We start from the raw sequence: 17,884 nt of genomic DNA on the forward strand, positions 1-17,884 counted from the left end.
ACTAAGCGGTGTCTCCACCGTGCTCCATATCTGACTAAGCGGTGTCTCCACCGTGCTCCATCTCTGACTAAGCGGTGTCTCCACCGTGCTCCATATCTGACTAAGCGGTGTCTCCACCGTGCTCCATCTCTGACTAAGCAGTGTCTCCACCGTGCTCCATCTCTGACTAAGCGGTGTCTCCACTGTGCTCCATATCTGACTAAGCTGTTCCAATGCTTGCAAGTAGTTCACAGCCGTAGTGAAGAACGATTGGGATGTTTTGAGAAAGCTCTCTTTAGACATGGCTCCATTGTCCTCTAGCTCTCTCAGAAGTCCTCTGACCAAAACTGGAATGAAGTTGTCATCACGTCTTGCAGTCAATTTTGCCTCAACGTTTCTCAGAATTGCAGCGGAGTCCACAGCACAGTGGTCCTGGCCTCCAAGCACCTTGATCGTGTCACTGAATACGGTCAGGTTTCCATGGACAAAGGCCAGCCAAAGTTCAGTCAGTGGATCTTCGAACATTGTTCGCAGGACAACAGGGCATTTGTCTTCAGAAATAAAAAGGATTTCAATGACACATTTTCTGCACTCTTTCTAGAGCAGGAAGCATGGACAGCCAGCGAGCATGGCGGTGTCCTAAAATGTTATGGTACTCCTGGCCAACAAACTCACAAAAGCCCTTCAGTCTTTCTACTCTGACGGTGAAAATATGAACAAATCCAAATATCTTTGTGAGCAGGTTCTCAACATCATATCTGTTCTGGCCGTGTTATGAATGATGTGGGCAGGACAACCTCAGCCAATCACCTCCCGCTGCAGAGCATTTTTAACGTTGGTATGGACATTGACCCTCCCCAGCCTATTCAGTCTTCCTAAGTTGGTATTTGTTGTCGGTAGAGAATGTTTTCCATGTTACATTCTGGGATGACCACCAGGACCTCAGTTGCAATCTCCTCTGCTGTTTCTCCATTCAATTCAACAAAATCAAGCCGTTTTGTTTCCACAGATGTGTTGCCACCATATATCTTACAATATCTGACTACTATTGGCAGCAGCTTTACATGTCCATTACTGAACACATCAATGGACAGGGACACAAATTCAACCTGGTCTAGGTCCTGTGTTACCAAAGTAGTTGCCCATGTTGCTAACATGTTACTCACTATGGCATCACATTTTGTCCTAGCAAATGTACACTTTGGCTCATAAAGCTTCCGTGTCAGTTGTGCTGTGCAGTCCATAGATCTGTAACTATGATTGTGTCGCATAGTGTGGTATGCAAAGACACCCTCCTGCACAGCTAAACCATATTCTTGTTTGGAAGGCTCTACCTTCTTGAAGAATGTGGTGACAGAGGGCAAACCAACACGGCCAATCAGAGAGGCTTTATGCTTTTTAGTCTGTTGATGTTCCTACCACTGCCGTTCTTCTCCGGCTGCCAATTGAAAGAGAGGAATTACAAAGGGTGCAGTGAACCATTCTATCGTCTTCACCTGAGCGTATAAATGGAAATTCTCTCATCATGTTTTTTTTTAAATAAAAAGTGCATTTCCTCTGTCTGTTCTTCACTCTCCTTGTGTCACTCTTCTTACTCTCTTAACTTGTTCTTCTCCTCCCATCTTTCCCCTCCTCTTTTCTTCACTCGTCTTCCTGTCTTTCTCTTCACCTTTCCACCTCACTCTTCTACACTCTCCTTGTGTCACACTTCTTACTCTCTTAACTTTTTCTTCTCCTCCTATTTTCTTCACTCGTCTTCCTTTCCTTCTCTTCACCTTTCCACCTCTTTACCTTTCCCCACTCTCCTTGCTTCACTATTTTTACTCCCTTCATGTTTCCTTCTCCTTCCTCTCCAATCTGTATTAATAAATAGCACACTATTAGATAAAATACTTTGGTTAACAGATTCCCATTGCTTGCCTCATTTTTGTATTTTATCTCAAAAACATTGTTTGTAATAATATATTGTCAGGCTCTGTAACTATATCTTTACCTTTCCTCCTCTGTCTCCTTCACTCTTCTTCCTATCCAGTCTTCCTCCTCTCCTTCCGCTCCACTCCTAATGTTATCCATGAACATTTCTAAATATATTTTCACACTACTTATAATGCCAAACCATTAAAATTGTAATCTACAAAAATATTCTCAATTTATTGTGGATTCATTTAATATAATATTTACAAAATAGCCCGTCCACTACATGTTTACATGTGAACGTGTTTGAACCTAGCTACCATAACAGTAGCTAGCTAACTTAGTCCACATAACTAACGTTACCTATTTAAAACTTTTATAGAGCAGATCATCTATCTATTTAATAAATTGTGACATTATAACATCACTAGCTAGTATCTCAAACGATTGTATCTCGAACGATACCTGGCTTGAAAAGACATTTGTGGTGATGTTGTGGATTCACTTGACACTTACTAGCTTCTTCTGGCTACAGCAGTTTTCTCTAAAACTATCGCGAGCAAGTAGTTAGTAGGAGAAGAAGAGTGAATGAAGCTGATATAGCGAGCAGCCCCCTCTGCTGGACAAAACAAGCACAACGGGATTGAGACGTCAACCGGTAGGCTCTGCTGCCCGGTCTTTCTTGCCAAGTAAAATATTTCACTTTGCGGTCTGTTTTTAACGCACAGTTAAACACGGGGACATTTCCGGGGACAGCTCCAGCCGGGGACAGGCCACCAAAAACGGGGACGTCTGGTCACCATAATGTACACGTAAATGCGTTATGAAGAAAGAAAATCGTGGAATACAATAAATTATGCCAGTAAACATTTGCATGGTGTGTGTATGTATATACCATGTTTATCCTGTACGTACGACTAAGAAACTTGAAACTGTTTTAAAGAGGAATCTCTCACCTGCATGTTATATCGGGAGATATGCCAATACCTTTTGGCCTCTGTCACCACAGTGACATGCAACATTTCAGTACAACGATTAGGGAAAGAACTGCCTAGGCAACTGTAGCTGTGTGCTGCGATGAATACGTTGAAATGCATAGTGGTATCCATTGTTTTAAAGCTGATTGAGTTTATTTAGGCGGCCTATATATATATACATATAAATATATATCAACCATGTCGCGCACTCTCGTTCTTTATTAGTCATTAACAAATGACACTATAGATAGAGGCTATGATCTTGCCACGAAGGGGAGGGGCTCTTGCCTCTGGTGTGCTGCCTGATCTGGAGGAGAAATATCCGTCCCCCAACAGCACAGCAAGTCTACCGAAAATACGGACCGACAGACTGCGGCGGGCTGACGGTGACGCACATGGAGATCATTTTTACATTTTTTAAATCAATTGGACAGAGAGAGACAGATGAACGTGTTTTCTCTTTTATTTCAAATAGTCTACTGCGCCAGACTGATAGTCCAAACAGCCGATTTACCACTTCATGAGAGCGAGATGTTCGTGTTGTAGCCTAAAATACTGTCAGTGGGCTCAATAAGAAAATCCTTGAAGGTATGTAGCTAGGCTAAATCTCATGTATTTTAGGAAAAATTACACTGCGTTTCAGTGAACAAAAATCCGTGAAATGGAAACGTGCTTGATATTGGCACATCCTCTCCTCATTCAGATGTGTTGATGTAGAATATCAATGCTTATGACTGCAGCCTAGTCAGTCAATAGCCTATTCGTGTTTTCATGTAGGTTTAAGTATATATATATTTTTAACATGAATGTTTGACAGAAGTTTACCTTTCATCACCATGGACAGCGCACGCTCATCAGTTGTGTCATTGAGAGATGTCACCAAACATGTTTTGGAAAGACAAAAATGTACATTATGTAATATTTGGGCAATCTGAACAACATATGGAATTGTGAATCTATATTCTGTCCGTTTTTTCCTAAATATTATTTTGACTGTGTGGACTTGAATGAATGCCATTCTGTCTTCAAATTGGCCTCTAAGCCTGTTTACCCGCTGGGCAGTGGACCTTTCAACACCTCAGGGAAAATCCATTCTAATGTCTCACTTTCCAAATCAAATCAATCTTGACATCATTGCACATACTAGTGAATAATAAGTGGGGCAAGTATTCACTTCTGACGAACATTCAGCCTATTCACTGGCGTGATATTCACTGGTTCTTAAAGATGTAATTTAAAGTTAAATACACTCTTGGCGTGAACTAAAATGGATGTTGGGAGTTGGGTTCCGACCGCAGGAGATGTGACTGGGAATTTCACCCCAGCCAACCTCCTGCTGGATTCCCATAATGGGACCGGTCCGACACCGGGGGATAACGGTCTGTCCAACAACAGCCAGCAGCACTACATCACAGACCAAGCCTACCGGGACTTCACCACTACCATCCAGGTGTTCATCCTCATAGGATCCCTGTTGGGTGAGTGAAGTATCCTACACCATCTGTGTCTGTCTCTCTCTCTGTCTCTCTCTCTCTCTCTCTCTGTCTCTCTCCCTGTCTCTATCTCTCTCTCTCTGTCTCCCTCTCTGTCTCTCTCTGTCTCTGTCTCTCTCTCTGTCTCTGTCTCTCTCTTTCTCTCTCTCTGTCTCTGTCTCTCTCTTTCTCTCTCTGTCTCTCTCTCTCTGTCTCTCTCTCTCTCTCTGTCGCTCTCTCTCTCTGTCTCTGTCTCTCTCTCTTTCTCTCTCTGTCTCTCTCTTTCTGTCTCTCTCTTTCTCTCTCTCTCTGTCTCTGTCTCTCTCTGTCTCTCTGTCTCTCTCTTTCTTTATCTCTGTCTCTCTCTTTCTCTCTCTGCCTCTCTCTTTCTCTCTCTGCCTCTCTCTTTCTCTCTCTCTGTCTCTCTCTCTTTCTCTCTCTCTGTCTCTCTCTCTTTCTCTCTTTCTGCCTCTCTCTCTTTGTCTCTCTCTGTCTCTCTCTCTCTATGTCTCTCTCTTTCTCTCTCTCTGTCTCTATCTTTCCCTCTCTCTGTCTCTCTCTTTCTCTCTCTCTGTCACTCTCTCTCTTTCTCTGTCTCTCTCTTTCTCTCTCTCTGTCTCTCTTTCTCTCTCTCTGTCTCTCTGGTTCTCTCTCTCTGTCTCTCTCTCTCTCTTTCTCTGTCTCTCTCTCTTTCTCTGTCTCTCTCTCTTTCTCTGTCTCTCTCTGCCTCTCTCTCTCGCTCTCTCTCTCTCTCTCTCTCTCTCTCTCTCTCTCTCTCTCTCTATCTCTCTCTTTCTCTGTCTCTCTCTGCCTCTCTCTCTCTCTGTCTCTCTCTCTCTCTCTGCCTCTCTCTCTCTCTCTCTCTCTCTCTCTCTCTACGTGCCTTTTCTTAATCTGTTTACGGTAATGTGTCAACCTCAGTCCCTCTGACTGTAGCTATAGCTGCTATGACCAATACACTATATATGCAAAAGTTTCAAATTAGTGGATTTGGCTATTTCAGCTACACCTGTTGCTGACAGGTGTATAAAATAGAGCACACAGCCATGCAATCTCAATAGACAAACATTGGCAGTAGAATGGCCTTACTGAAGACCTCAGTGATTTTCAACATGGCACTGTCATAGGATACCACCTTTCCAAAAAGTCAGTTCGTCAAACTTCTGCCCTGCTAGAGCTGCCCGGTCAACTGTAAGTGTTGTTATTGTGAAGTGGAAATGTCTATGAGCAACAACAGCTCAGCTGCGAAGTGGTAAGCCACACAAACTCACAGAACGGGACCACCGAGTTCTGAAGGGCGTAGTGTGGTGTAAAGCTTGCCGCCATTAGACTCTGGAGCAGTGGAAACGCGTTCTCTGGAGTGACGCTTCACCATCTGGCAGTCCGACGGATGAATCTGGGTTTGGCGGATGCCAGGAGAACGCTAGCTGCCCAAATGCATAGTGCCAACTGTAAAGTTTGGTGGAGGAGGAATAATGGTCTGGGACTGTTTTTCATGGTTCGGGCTCGGCCTCTTTGTTCCAGTGAAGGGAAATCTTAACACTACAACATACAATAACAGTTTGGGGAAGGCCCTTTCATGTTTCAGAATGACAATGCCCCTATGCACAAAGCGAGGTCCATACAGAAATGGTTTGTCGAGATTGGTGTGGAATAACTTGACTGGCCTGCACAGAGCCCTGACCTTAACCCCATCGAACACATTTGGGATGAATTGGAACGCCAACTGCGAGCCAGGCCTAATCGCCAATCATCAGTGTTCGACCTCACTAATGCTCTTGCGGCTGAATGGAAGCAAGTCTCTGCAGCAATGTTCCAACATCTAATGGAAAGCCTTCCCAGAAGAGTGGCTGTTATAGCAGCAAAGGGGGGACCAACTTCATATTAATGCCCATGATTTTGGAATGAAATGTTCATCTATAAGCGCCTTCCCCACCTTAGACCCACTTCAATTTGCTTGCTGCCCCAATAGATCCACAGACGAAGCAATCACCACCACAATGTACACTACCCTGTCCCATCTAAACAAGAGGCATACCTATGTAAGAATGCTATAGCTCATAGCTCAGCATTCAACACCATAGTACCCTCCAAGCTCATCATCAAGCTCGAGGCCCTGTGTCTGAACCCCGCCCTGTGCGACTGGGACCTGGACTTCCTGACGGGCCACCCCCAGGTGATGAAGGTAGGAAACAACACCTCCACAACGCTGATCCTCAACACTGGGGCCCCACAAGGGTGCGTTCTCAGCCCTCTCATGTACTCCCTGTTCACCATGACTGCATGGCCAAGCACGTCTCCAACTCAATCATCAAGTTTGCAGATGACACAACAGTCGTAGGCTTGATTACCAAAAAAGATTAGACAGCCTACAGGGAGGAGGTGAGGGTTCCGGGAGTGTGGTGCCAGGAAAACAACCTCTCGCTCAACGTGAACAAAACTAAGGAGATTGTGGACTTCAGGAAACAGCAGAGGGTGAACCCCCCTATCCACATCAATGGGACTGCAGTGGAGAAGGTAGAAAGCTTCAAGTCCCTCTGCGTACACATCACTGACAAACTGAAATGGTCCACCCACACAGACAGTGTGGTGAAGAAGGCGCAACAGCGCCTCTTCAATCTCAGGAGGCTAAAGAAATTTGTCTTAACACCTAAAACCCTCACAAACTTTTACAGATGCACAATTGAGAGCATCCTGACAGGCTGTATCACCGCCTGGTATGGCAACTGCACCGCCTGCAACCACAGGGCTCTCCAGAGGGTGGTGCGGTCTGCCCAACGCATCACCGGGGGCAAACTACCCACTCCACTGGACACCTACAGCACCCAATGCCATAGGAAGGCCTAAAAGATCATCAAGGACATCAACCACCCGAGCCACTGCCTGTTCACCCCGCTAACATCCATATGGCGAGGTCAGTACAGATGCATCAAAGCAGGGACCGAGAGACTGAAAAACAGCTTCTATCTCAAGGCCATCAGACTGCTAAACAGCCATCACTAGCACAGAGGCGGCTGCCTATAGACATAGATTAGGAATCACTGGCCACTTTTAGAAATGGATCACTTGCCACTTTAATAATGTTTCCGTATCTAGCATGACTCATCTCCTATGTATAAACTGTACTCTATACTATTCTGTGGCATCTTAGTCACTTTTAAATTGTGTTTTGCATATTGCATCACCAATTTCATATCAGTATACTATATTGTAGTCTATACTACACCACTGACTGCTAAACAGCCATCACTAGCACATCAGAGGCTGCTGCCTATAGACATAGATTATGAATCACTGGCCACTTTAAGGAAAGGAAACATTAGCCACTTTAATAATGTCTCCATATCTTGTATTACTCATCTCATATGTATAAACTGTACTCTATACTGTTCTACGGTATCTTAGTCACTTTAATTGTGTAAATATTGTATCACCCATCTCAAATGTATAAACTGCACTCTATACTAGTCTACGGTATCTTAGTCACTTTAATTATGTGTAAATATTGTATCACCCATCTCATATATATATATATATATATATATATATATATATATATATATATACTGTAGTCTATACTATACCACTGTATCTTAGTCCAATGCCACTCTGACATATATGTATATATAGTCTTAATCCATTCCTTACTTAGATTTACGTGTATTTTGGGTATATGTCGTGAAACTGTTAGATATTACTTGTTAGATATTACTGTACTGTCGGAGCTAGAAGCACAAGTATTTCGTTACACCCACAATAACATCTGCTAAACACGTGTATGTGACCGATACAATTTGATTTGATCTGCTTTTGTCCTGGGCATTAGTGTTATAGTGTTATAGATCATCAATGTTTGCTCTTCCTCTGTATAAAAGCCATTGAGTTTGGTAACCAGTAACCACGGTGCTCCATTATTGCCCAGCAAGCATTTGAAACACTGATGAGGCCTGGTGCCAGTGATCTTTACAAACAATAGAGAGAGGGATGAGGAGAGAGAGGGATGAGGAGAGAGAGGGAGGGATGGGGAGAGAGAGGGAGGGATGAGGAGAGAGAGGGAGGGATGGGGAGAGAGACGGAGGGATGAGGAGAGAGAGGGAGGGATGAGAGAGAGGGAGGGATGAGAGAGAGGGAGGGATGGGGAGAGAGAGGGAGGGATGAGGAGAGAGAGGGAGGGATGAGGAGAGAGAGAGATGAGGAGAGAGAGGGAGGGATGAGGAGAGAGAGAGATGAGGAAAGAGAGGGAGGGATGAGGAGAGAGAGAGGGATGGGGAGAGAGAGGGATGAGGAGAGAGAGGGAGGGATGGGGAGAGAGAGGGAGGGATGGGGAGAGAGAGGGAGGGATGAGGAGAGAGAGGGATGGGGAGAGGGAGGGATGAGGAGAGAGAGGGAGGGATGGGGAGAGAGAGATGAGGAGAGAGAGGGAGGGATGAGGAGAGAGAGGGAGGGATGAGGAGAGAGAGGGAGGGATGGGGAGAGAGAGGGAGGGATGAGGAGAGAGAGAGGGATGGGGAGAGAGAGGGATGAGGAGAGAGAGGGAGGGATGAGGAGAGAGAGAGATGAGGAGCGAGGGATGAGGAGAGAGAGAGAGGGATGGGGAGAGAGAGGGATGAGGAGAGAGAGGGAGGGATGAGGAGAGAGAGATGAGGAGAGAGAGGGAGGGATGGGGAGAGAGAGGGAGGGATGGGGAGAGAGAGGGAGGGATGAGGAGAGAGAAAGAGGTAGTGAGAAAGAATGGAGGAAGAGAATGAGAGAACGAGAGAGTGTGTGAGAGAAGAGAAATAGTCCAATGACCTGTGTTTTAAAGGTATCGATGACCTCATCAATGACCTGTGTTTTAAAGGTATAGATGACCTCATCAATGACCTGTGTTTTAAAGGTATAGATGATCTCATCAATGACCTGTGTTTTAAATGAATAGATGGCCTCATCAATGACCTGTGTTTTAAAGGTATAGATGATCTCATCAATGACCTGTGTTTTAAATGAATAGATGGCCTCATCAATGACCTGTGTTTTAAAGGTATCGATGGCGTCATCAATGACTGGGCGGCAGGTAGCCTAGTGGTTAGAGCGTTGGGCCAGTAACTGAAAGGTTGCTAGATTGAATCCCAGAGCTGACAAGGTAAAAATCTGTTGTTCTGCCCCTGAACAAAGCAGTTAACCCAATGTTCCTAGGGCATCATTGTAAATAAGAATTTGTTCTTAACTGGCTTGCCTAGTTACATTTTAAAAAATGACCTGTGTTTTAAAGGTATGTCTGAGAGACTGACTGGCAGCCTGACTGAATGACTGACTGACTGACTGTCAGAGGGATTCAGAGGAGGCTCTGTCAGTCTGGATTCAGAGGAGGCCCTGTAAGTCTGGAGTCAAAGGAGGTTCTGTCAGTCAGGAGAGAGGGAGAGAGGGGCTGGAGGAGAAGATTGCTGGGTTACTGAAGAGTCAATAGGGGAATGTTTGAGTATCCCAAATGGCACCCTATTCCCTATATAGTGCACCACTTTAGACCAGAGCCCTATTCCCTATATAGTGCACCACTTTAGACCAGAGCCCTATTCCCTATACAGTGCGCCACTTTAGACCAGAGCCCTATTCCCTATACAGTGCGCCACTTTAGACCAGAGCCCTATTCCCTATACAGTGCGCCACTTTAGACCAGAGCCCTATTCCCTATATAGTGCACTACTTTAGACCAGAGCCCTATTCTCTATATAGTGAACTACTTTTGACCAGGGACTCAACCATGGTCTCCTTCAGCAGCACGCCAATCAAACTAAGCAAAAGTTTTCTTTTAAAGCAGAGAAACAATTTGAGTTTCCTGGAAGAAGAAAACAAAATAATTGAATGCCTTTTTGAGTGCTCAGTCTAAGTTAGTGAGGGCTTCAAAGTCTCTGTCAGTTGGAAGTAGGAGCTTCCAGGAAGAGCTGAGAAGACTGGAGTTGCGGAGCTGTGCCTGTTAGGTCCTAAAAGACTTCTGTCAGCTTGACGAAGAGAAGATTGTGTCTACCTGCTGTGAGGGCCTGAAGGGCTTCTGTGAGATGGGGAGAGAGAGTGAAGGAGAACTAGAGTTATTGAAGAGTCAGATAGTGAATGGGGGAAAGAAAGATGTCTGTCTAGTTCAGAAGCACTCAGACCGTGCAGTCCACAGACCACCGTTCCGAGACGGAGAGGTGTCCCGCAGGTGCCAGCCCGTTGAAACATAATGAGGATGATACATAGAAAAAGAAAAGTACAGCTCATTTTAACCAGCTCAGTGGTTAACCCATCCTCCTGCTTTCAGAGACATTTAAATACCTACAGAATGGCAAAACCTTATGTATGGACAGCCTTTTTCAAAACCAGTCTCAATGCCCATACAGACCAGCAGTGCATATTGGAGCCGATTCTGACCCGAGTTAAGAGCACGTAAATGAAACATAAATCCCTTTCATGCACTTTTCTTTTCATGCGTATTCTGACCTTGACATACCGTGAAACTTCAGCATGAGAATAGCGTGCTAGTCATCTTAGTTTGGGGGTGGAGAACAAATAAATTAAGGTGTCTTACAGATAAGCCGTTTTCTTACCTTGACATACTGTGAAACTTCTGTTAATAACCCGGGAGTCTATTAGAGACATGCTTCTATTAGAGACAGGCTTCTATTTGGGACAGGCTTCTATTAGAGACAGGCTTCTATTAGAGACAGGCTTCTATTAGAGACAGGATTCTATTAGAGACAGGCTTCTATTTGGGACAGGCTTCTATTAGAGACAGGCTTCTATTAGAGACAGGCTTCTATTTGGGACAGGCTTCTATTAGAGACAGGCTTCTATTTGGGACAGGCTTCTATTAGAGACAGGCTTCTATTTGAGACAGGCTTCTATTAGAGACAGGCTTCTATTAGAGACAGGCTTCTATTAGAGACGGGCTTCTATTAGAGACGGGCTTCTATTAGAGACGGGCTTCTATTAGAGACGGGCTTATATTAGAGACAGGCTTCTATTTGAGACAGGCTTCTATTAAAGACAGGCTTCTATTAGAGACAGGCTTCTATTAGAGACAGGCTTCTATTTGAGACAGGCTTCTATTTGAGACAGGCTTCTATTAAAGACAGGCTTCTATTAGAGACAGGCTTCTATTAGAGACAGGCTTCTATTTGGGACAGGCTTCTATTAGAGACGGACTTCTATTAGAGACGGGCTTCTATTAGAGACGGGCTTCTATTCGAGACGGGCTTCTATTAGAGAAGGGCTTCTATTAGAGACGGGCTTCTATTAGAGACAGGCTTCTATTAGAGACAGGCTTCTATTAGAGACAGGCTTCTATTAGAGACAGGCTTCTATTAAAGACAGGCTTCTATTAAAGACAGGCTTCTATTAGAGACAGGCTTCTATTAGAGACAGGCTTTTGCTCATTTGTATTGTTCATTGTTTAATTCCAGCATTTAATCAATGTCTTCATTTCCTGCACTAAAATGTTATAATTTACACACTGTCACGTTTCTTTTGTCTTCGTATGCCTCTATAAAAAATAAAAGGTTTATTTGACTGTGCATTTTCGTCAGTTCTTTTTTTCGCCACTTTTTTGCTTGCCAGTTAGCTAGCAGTTCTCAGCAGTTAGCAACCAATGGCTAGCAGTTCTCAGCAGTTAGCAACCAATGGCTAGCAGTTCTCAGCAGTTAGCAACCAATGGCTAGCAGTTCTCAGCAGTTAGCAACCAATGGCTAGCAGTTTCTTACTGGCGATAGAAATGGATGATTGCCATCATTTTTTAGAGTCATTACTTAATTATTTATTTTAACAAATAAAACGTTATAGCTTATAAACAATTCATGGCAATTCATGGTAATTCACGGCAATTCATGGTAATTCATAGTAATTCATGGTAATTCATGGTAATTTGTGGCAATTCATGGTAATTTGTGGCAATTCACGGTAATTCATAGTAATTCATGGAAATTTGTGGTACTTTGTGGTAATTCATGGTAATTTGTGGTAATTCATGGTAATTCATGGTAATCTCGTAAACAATTCATTTAGACCCGGCGTTTCTTTGGGGCTCTCGAGTGGTGCAACGGTCTAAGGCACCGCATCGCAGTGCTAGAGGCGTCACTACAAACCCCGGTTCGATAATGGGCTGTATCTCAACCGGCCGTGATCAGGAGTCCCGTGGGACGGCACACCTTTGGCCCAGCGTCGTCCGGGTTAGGGGAGGGTTTGGCCACGATAGGCCGTCATTGTAAATAAGAATTAGTTCTTAACTGACTTGCCTAGTTAAATAAAGGTTAAATATTTGAATTGATTTGAAACAGCCGTTTATTTGCTGAAATGTGTGCCGTTGGCCAGCTGTTAAAAAGGGACAGGTGGCTATTTAAGACTGCGCTTAGTTTAAGTTTTACAGTAATTCCCTAATAATTCCACCACCTTTAACTAGTGAGGAAACCACGAATAAGGTCTAGCAAACCTACCGGTTCCAAGTCGACATCTCCTTTCTTTTTTTCTGATAGAAACAATACCATTCTGCATGCACTGTACTTTACAACTTGATAACAGCTAGGTAAATGAGTCATCCCTTTGGATAAGAGGATTGTGAATATATAAATGACACTTGTTTTTGATCTATTTGACCTTATAATCGTTGGAGACGTGAAACCAGCCATGTGGCAGCAAACTGAACCATATCAACATAAACATTTTCCTACAGTAAAGTTTATGAAATGCTGTGCCATTATGCAGAATTTAAATTGTACGCCCTTTTAACTTTCAGGGATGGGCACTCTCGAATGTCTTAATTATAGACTACCCTGACTTTCTCTCTCTCTCTCTCTCTCTCTCTCTCTCTCTCTCTCTCTCTCTCTCTCTCTCTCTCTCTCTCTCTCTCTCTCTCTCTCTCTCCTGTTTCTATCATATTAAATAATATCCACTAACAGTATAGACCATCAGTAGGTTTAATAACAACACATATTCAACTGACAATTTACTGTTCCCTTCAAATTGTTATAGCCTACATTATCATCCAGTTGAGTTATTACTTCCTCTGTAAACGCCGTCACGCCCGTGTGGTTGTTGCTGAGGATCATTAGTAACAGTGGAGAGTATAAATAAAAGACATGTCGACGAATCCAGTCAGTTATGGAGCGGAGCGCAGGCCAAGCCGTGACAGTTTGAACCCGACGCATGGTTCAAAACCTGGCCGTGTCATCACACATTACCATGGTTACCGCAGGCGACAGACGAGGGTATAGCCTACTAGTGTACACTATTCTCCCTATTATAATTCTATGTAAACCAATCTTACAACATTACCATGGTTACCGCAGGCGACAGACGAGGGTATAGCCTACTAGTGTACACTATTCTCCCTATTATAATTCTATGTAAACCAATCTTACAACATTACCATGGTTACCGCCGGCGACAGACGAGGGTATAGCCTACTAGTGTACACTATTCTCCCTATTATAATTCTATGTAAACCAATCTTACAACATTACCATGGTTAGCGCAGGCGACAGACGAGGGTATAGCCTACTAGTGTACACTATTCTCCCTATTATAATTCTATGTAAACCAATCTTACAACATTACCATGGTTACCGCAGGCGACAGACGAGGGTATAGCCTACTGGTGTACACTATTCTCCCTATTATAATTCTATGTAAACCAATCTTACAACATTACCATGGTTAGCGCAGGCGACAGACGAGGGTATAGCCTACTAGTGTACACTATTCTCCCTATTATAATTCTATGTAAACCAATCTTACAACATTACCATGGTTACCGCAGGCGACAGACGAGGGTATAGCCTACTAGTGTACACTATTCTCCCTATTATAATTCTATGTAAACCAATCTTACAACATTACCATGGTTAGCGCAGGCGACAGACGAGGGTATAGCCTACTAGTGTACACTATTCTCCCTATTATAATTCTATGTAAACCAATCTTACAACAGTACCATGGTTACCGCAGGCGACAGACGAGGGTATAGCCTACTAGTGTACACTATTCTCCCTATTATAATTCTATGTAAACCAATCTTACAACATTACCATGGTTAGCGCAGGCGACAGACGAGGGTATAGCCTACTAGTGTACACTATTCTCCCTATTATAATTCTATGTAAACCAATCTTACAACATTACCATGGTTAGCGCAGGCGACAGACGAGGGTATAGCCTACTAGTGTACACTATTCTCCCTATTATAATTCTATGTAAACCAATCTTACAACATTACCATGGTTACCGCAGGCGACAGACGAGGGTATAGCCTACTAGTGTACACTATTCTCCCTATTATAATTCTATGTAAACCAATCTTACAACAGTACCATGGTTACCGCAGGCGACAGACGAGGGTATAGCCTACTAGTGTACACTATTCTCCCTATTATAATTCTATGTAAACCAATCTTACAACAGTACCATGGTTACCGCAGGCGACAGACGAGGGTATAGCCTACTGGTGTACACTATTCTCCCTATTACAATTCTATGTAAACCAATCTTACAACATTACCATGGTTAGCGCAGGCGACAGACGAGGGTATAGCCTACTAGTGTACACTATTCTCCCTATTATAATTCTATGTAAACCAATCTTACAACATTACCATGGTTAGCGCAGGCGACAGACGAGGGTATAGCCTACTGGTGTACACTATTCTCCCTATTATAATTCTATGTAAACCAATCTTACAACATTACCATGGTTAGTGCAGGCGACAGACGAGGGTATAGCCTACTGGTGTACACTATTCTCCCTATTATAATTCTATGTAAACCAATCTTACAACATTACCATGGTTACCGCAGGCGACAGACGAGGGTATAGCCTACTAGTGTACACTATTCTCCCTATTATAATTCTATGTAAACCAATCTTACAACATTACCATGGTTAGCGCAGGCGACAGACGAGGGTATAGCCTACTGGTGTACACTATTCTCCCTATTATAATTCTATGTAAACCAATCTTACAACATTACCATGGTTAGTGCAGGCGACAGACGAGGGTATAGCCTACTGGTGTACACTATTCTCCCTATTATAATTCTATGTAAACCAATCTTACAACATTACCATGGTTAGCGCAGGCGACAGACGAGGGTATAGCCAACTGGTGTACACTATTCTCCCTATTATAATTCTATGTAAACCAATCTTACAACATTACCATGGTTAGCGCAGGCGACAGACGAGGGTATAGCCTACTGGTGTACACTATTCTCCCTATTATAATTCTATGTAAACCAATCTTACAACATTACCATGGTTAGTGGGGGCGACAGACGAGGGTATAGCCTACTAGTGTACACTATTCTCCCTATTATAATTCTATGTAAACCAATCTTACAACATTACCATGGTTACCGCAGGCGACAGACGAGGGTATAGCCTACTGGTGTACACTATTCTCCCTATTATAATTCTATGTAAACCAATCTTACAACATTACCATGGTTACCGCAGGCGACAGACGAGGGTATAGCCTACTGGTGTACACTATTCTCCCTATTATAATTCTATGTAAACCAATCTTACAACATTACCATGGTTACCGCAGGCGACAGACGAGGGTATAGCCTACTAGTGTACACTATTCTCCCTATTATAATTCTATGTAAACCAATCTTACAACATTACCATGGTTAGCGCAGGCGACAGACGAGGGTATAGCCTACTGGTGTACACTATTCTCCCTATTATAATTCTATGTAAACCAATCTTACAACATTACCATGGTTAGCGCAGGCGACAGACGAGGGTATAGCCTACTAGTGTACACTATTCTCCCTATTATAATTCTATGTAAACCAATCTTACAACATTACCATGGTTAGCGCAGGCGACAGACGAGGGTATAGCCTACTGGTGTACACTATTCTCCCTATTCTATGTAAACCAATCTTACAACATTACCATGGTTAGTGCAGGCGACAGACGAGGGTATAGCCTACTGGTGTACACTATTCTCCCTATTATAATTCTATGTAAACCAATCTTACAACATTACCATGGTTACCGCAGGCGACAGACGAGGGTATAGCCTACTAGTGTACACTATTCTCCCTATTATAATTCTATGTAAACCAATCTTACAACATTACCATGGTTAGCGCAGGCGACAGACGAGGGTATAGCCTACTGGTGTACACTATTCTCCCTATTATAATTCTATGTAAACCAATCTTACAACATTACCATGGTTACCGCAGGCGACAGACGAGGGTATAGCCTACTGGTGTACACTATTCTCCCTATTATAATTCTATGTAAACCAATCTTACAACATTACCATGGTTAGCGCAGGCGACAGACGAGGGTATAGCCTACTGGTGTACACTATTCTCCCTATTATAATTCTATGTAAACCAATCTTACAACATTACCATGGTTACCGCAGGCGACAGACGAGGGTATAGCCTACTGGTGTACACTATTCTCCCTATTATAATTCTATGTAAACCAATCTTACAACATTACCATGGTTACCGCAGGCGACAGACGAGGGTATAGCCTACTGGTGTACACTATTCTCCCTATTATAATTCTATGTAAACCAATCTTACAACATTACCATGGTTACCGCAGGCGACAGACGAGGGTATAGCCTACTAGTGTACACTATTCTCCCTATTATAATTCTATGTAAACCAATCTTACAACATTACCATGGTTAGTGCAGGCGACAGACGAGGGTATAGCCTACTGGTGTACACTATTCTCCCTATTATAATTCTATGTAAACCAATCTTACAACATTACCATGGTTAGTGCAGGCGACAGACGAGGGTATAGCCTACTAGTGTACACTATTCTCCCTATTATAATTCTATGTAAACCAATCTTACAACATTACCATGGTTACCGCAGGCGACAGACGAGGGTATAGCCTACTAGTGTACACTATTCTCCCTATTATAATTCTATGTAAACCAATCTTACAACATTACCATGGTTAGTGCAGGCGACAGACGAGGGTATAGCCTACTGGTGTACACTATTCTCCCTATTATAATTCTATGTAAACCAATCTTACAACATTACCATGGTTGCCGCAGGCGACAGACGAGGGTATAGCCTACTGGTGTACACTATTCTCCCTATTATAATTCTATGTAAACCAATCTTACAACATTACCATGGTTAGTGCAGGCGACAGACGAGGGTATAGCCTACTGGTGTACACTATTCTCCCTATTACAATTCTATGTAAACCAATCTTACAACATTACCATGGTTAGCGCAGGCGACAGACGAGGGTATAGCCTACTAGTGTACACTATTCTCCCTATTATAATTCTATGTAAACCAATCTTACAACATTACCATGGTTAGCGCAGGCGACAGACGAGGGTATAGCCTACTGGTGTACACTATTCTCCCTATTATAATTCTATGTAAACCAATCTTACAACATTACCATGGTTAGTGCAGGCGACAGACGAGGGTATAGCCTACTGGTGTACACTATTCTCCCTATTATAATTCTATGTAAACCAATCTTACAACATTACCATGGTTAGCGCAGGCGACAGACGAGGGTATAGCCA

The 17,884-nt window shown here is 43.3% G+C and overlaps 1 protein-coding gene across 1 annotated transcript in view; it reads left to right on the plus strand.

The window, feature by feature from the left end:
• The first annotated feature begins 4,056 nt into the window (after positions 1–4,056).
• Positions 4,057–17,884, plus strand: part of LOC139415495 (G-protein coupled receptor 176-like) — a 30,782-nt gene continuing 16,954 nt past the window's right edge. Inside the window, exon 1 of the mRNA XM_071163598.1 lies at positions 4,057–4,348. Within this exon, the coding sequence (XP_071019699.1) occupies positions 4,138–4,348 (211 nt within the window). The 5' untranslated portion in view covers positions 4,057–4,137. The remainder of the gene's footprint in view (positions 4,349–17,884) is intronic.

This window comes from Oncorhynchus clarkii, chromosome 8 (genome assembly GCF_045791955.1).
Source record: "Oncorhynchus clarkii lewisi isolate Uvic-CL-2024 chromosome 8, UVic_Ocla_1.0, whole genome shotgun sequence".
NCBI lineage: Eukaryota > Metazoa > Chordata > Actinopteri > Salmoniformes > Salmonidae > Oncorhynchus > Oncorhynchus clarkii.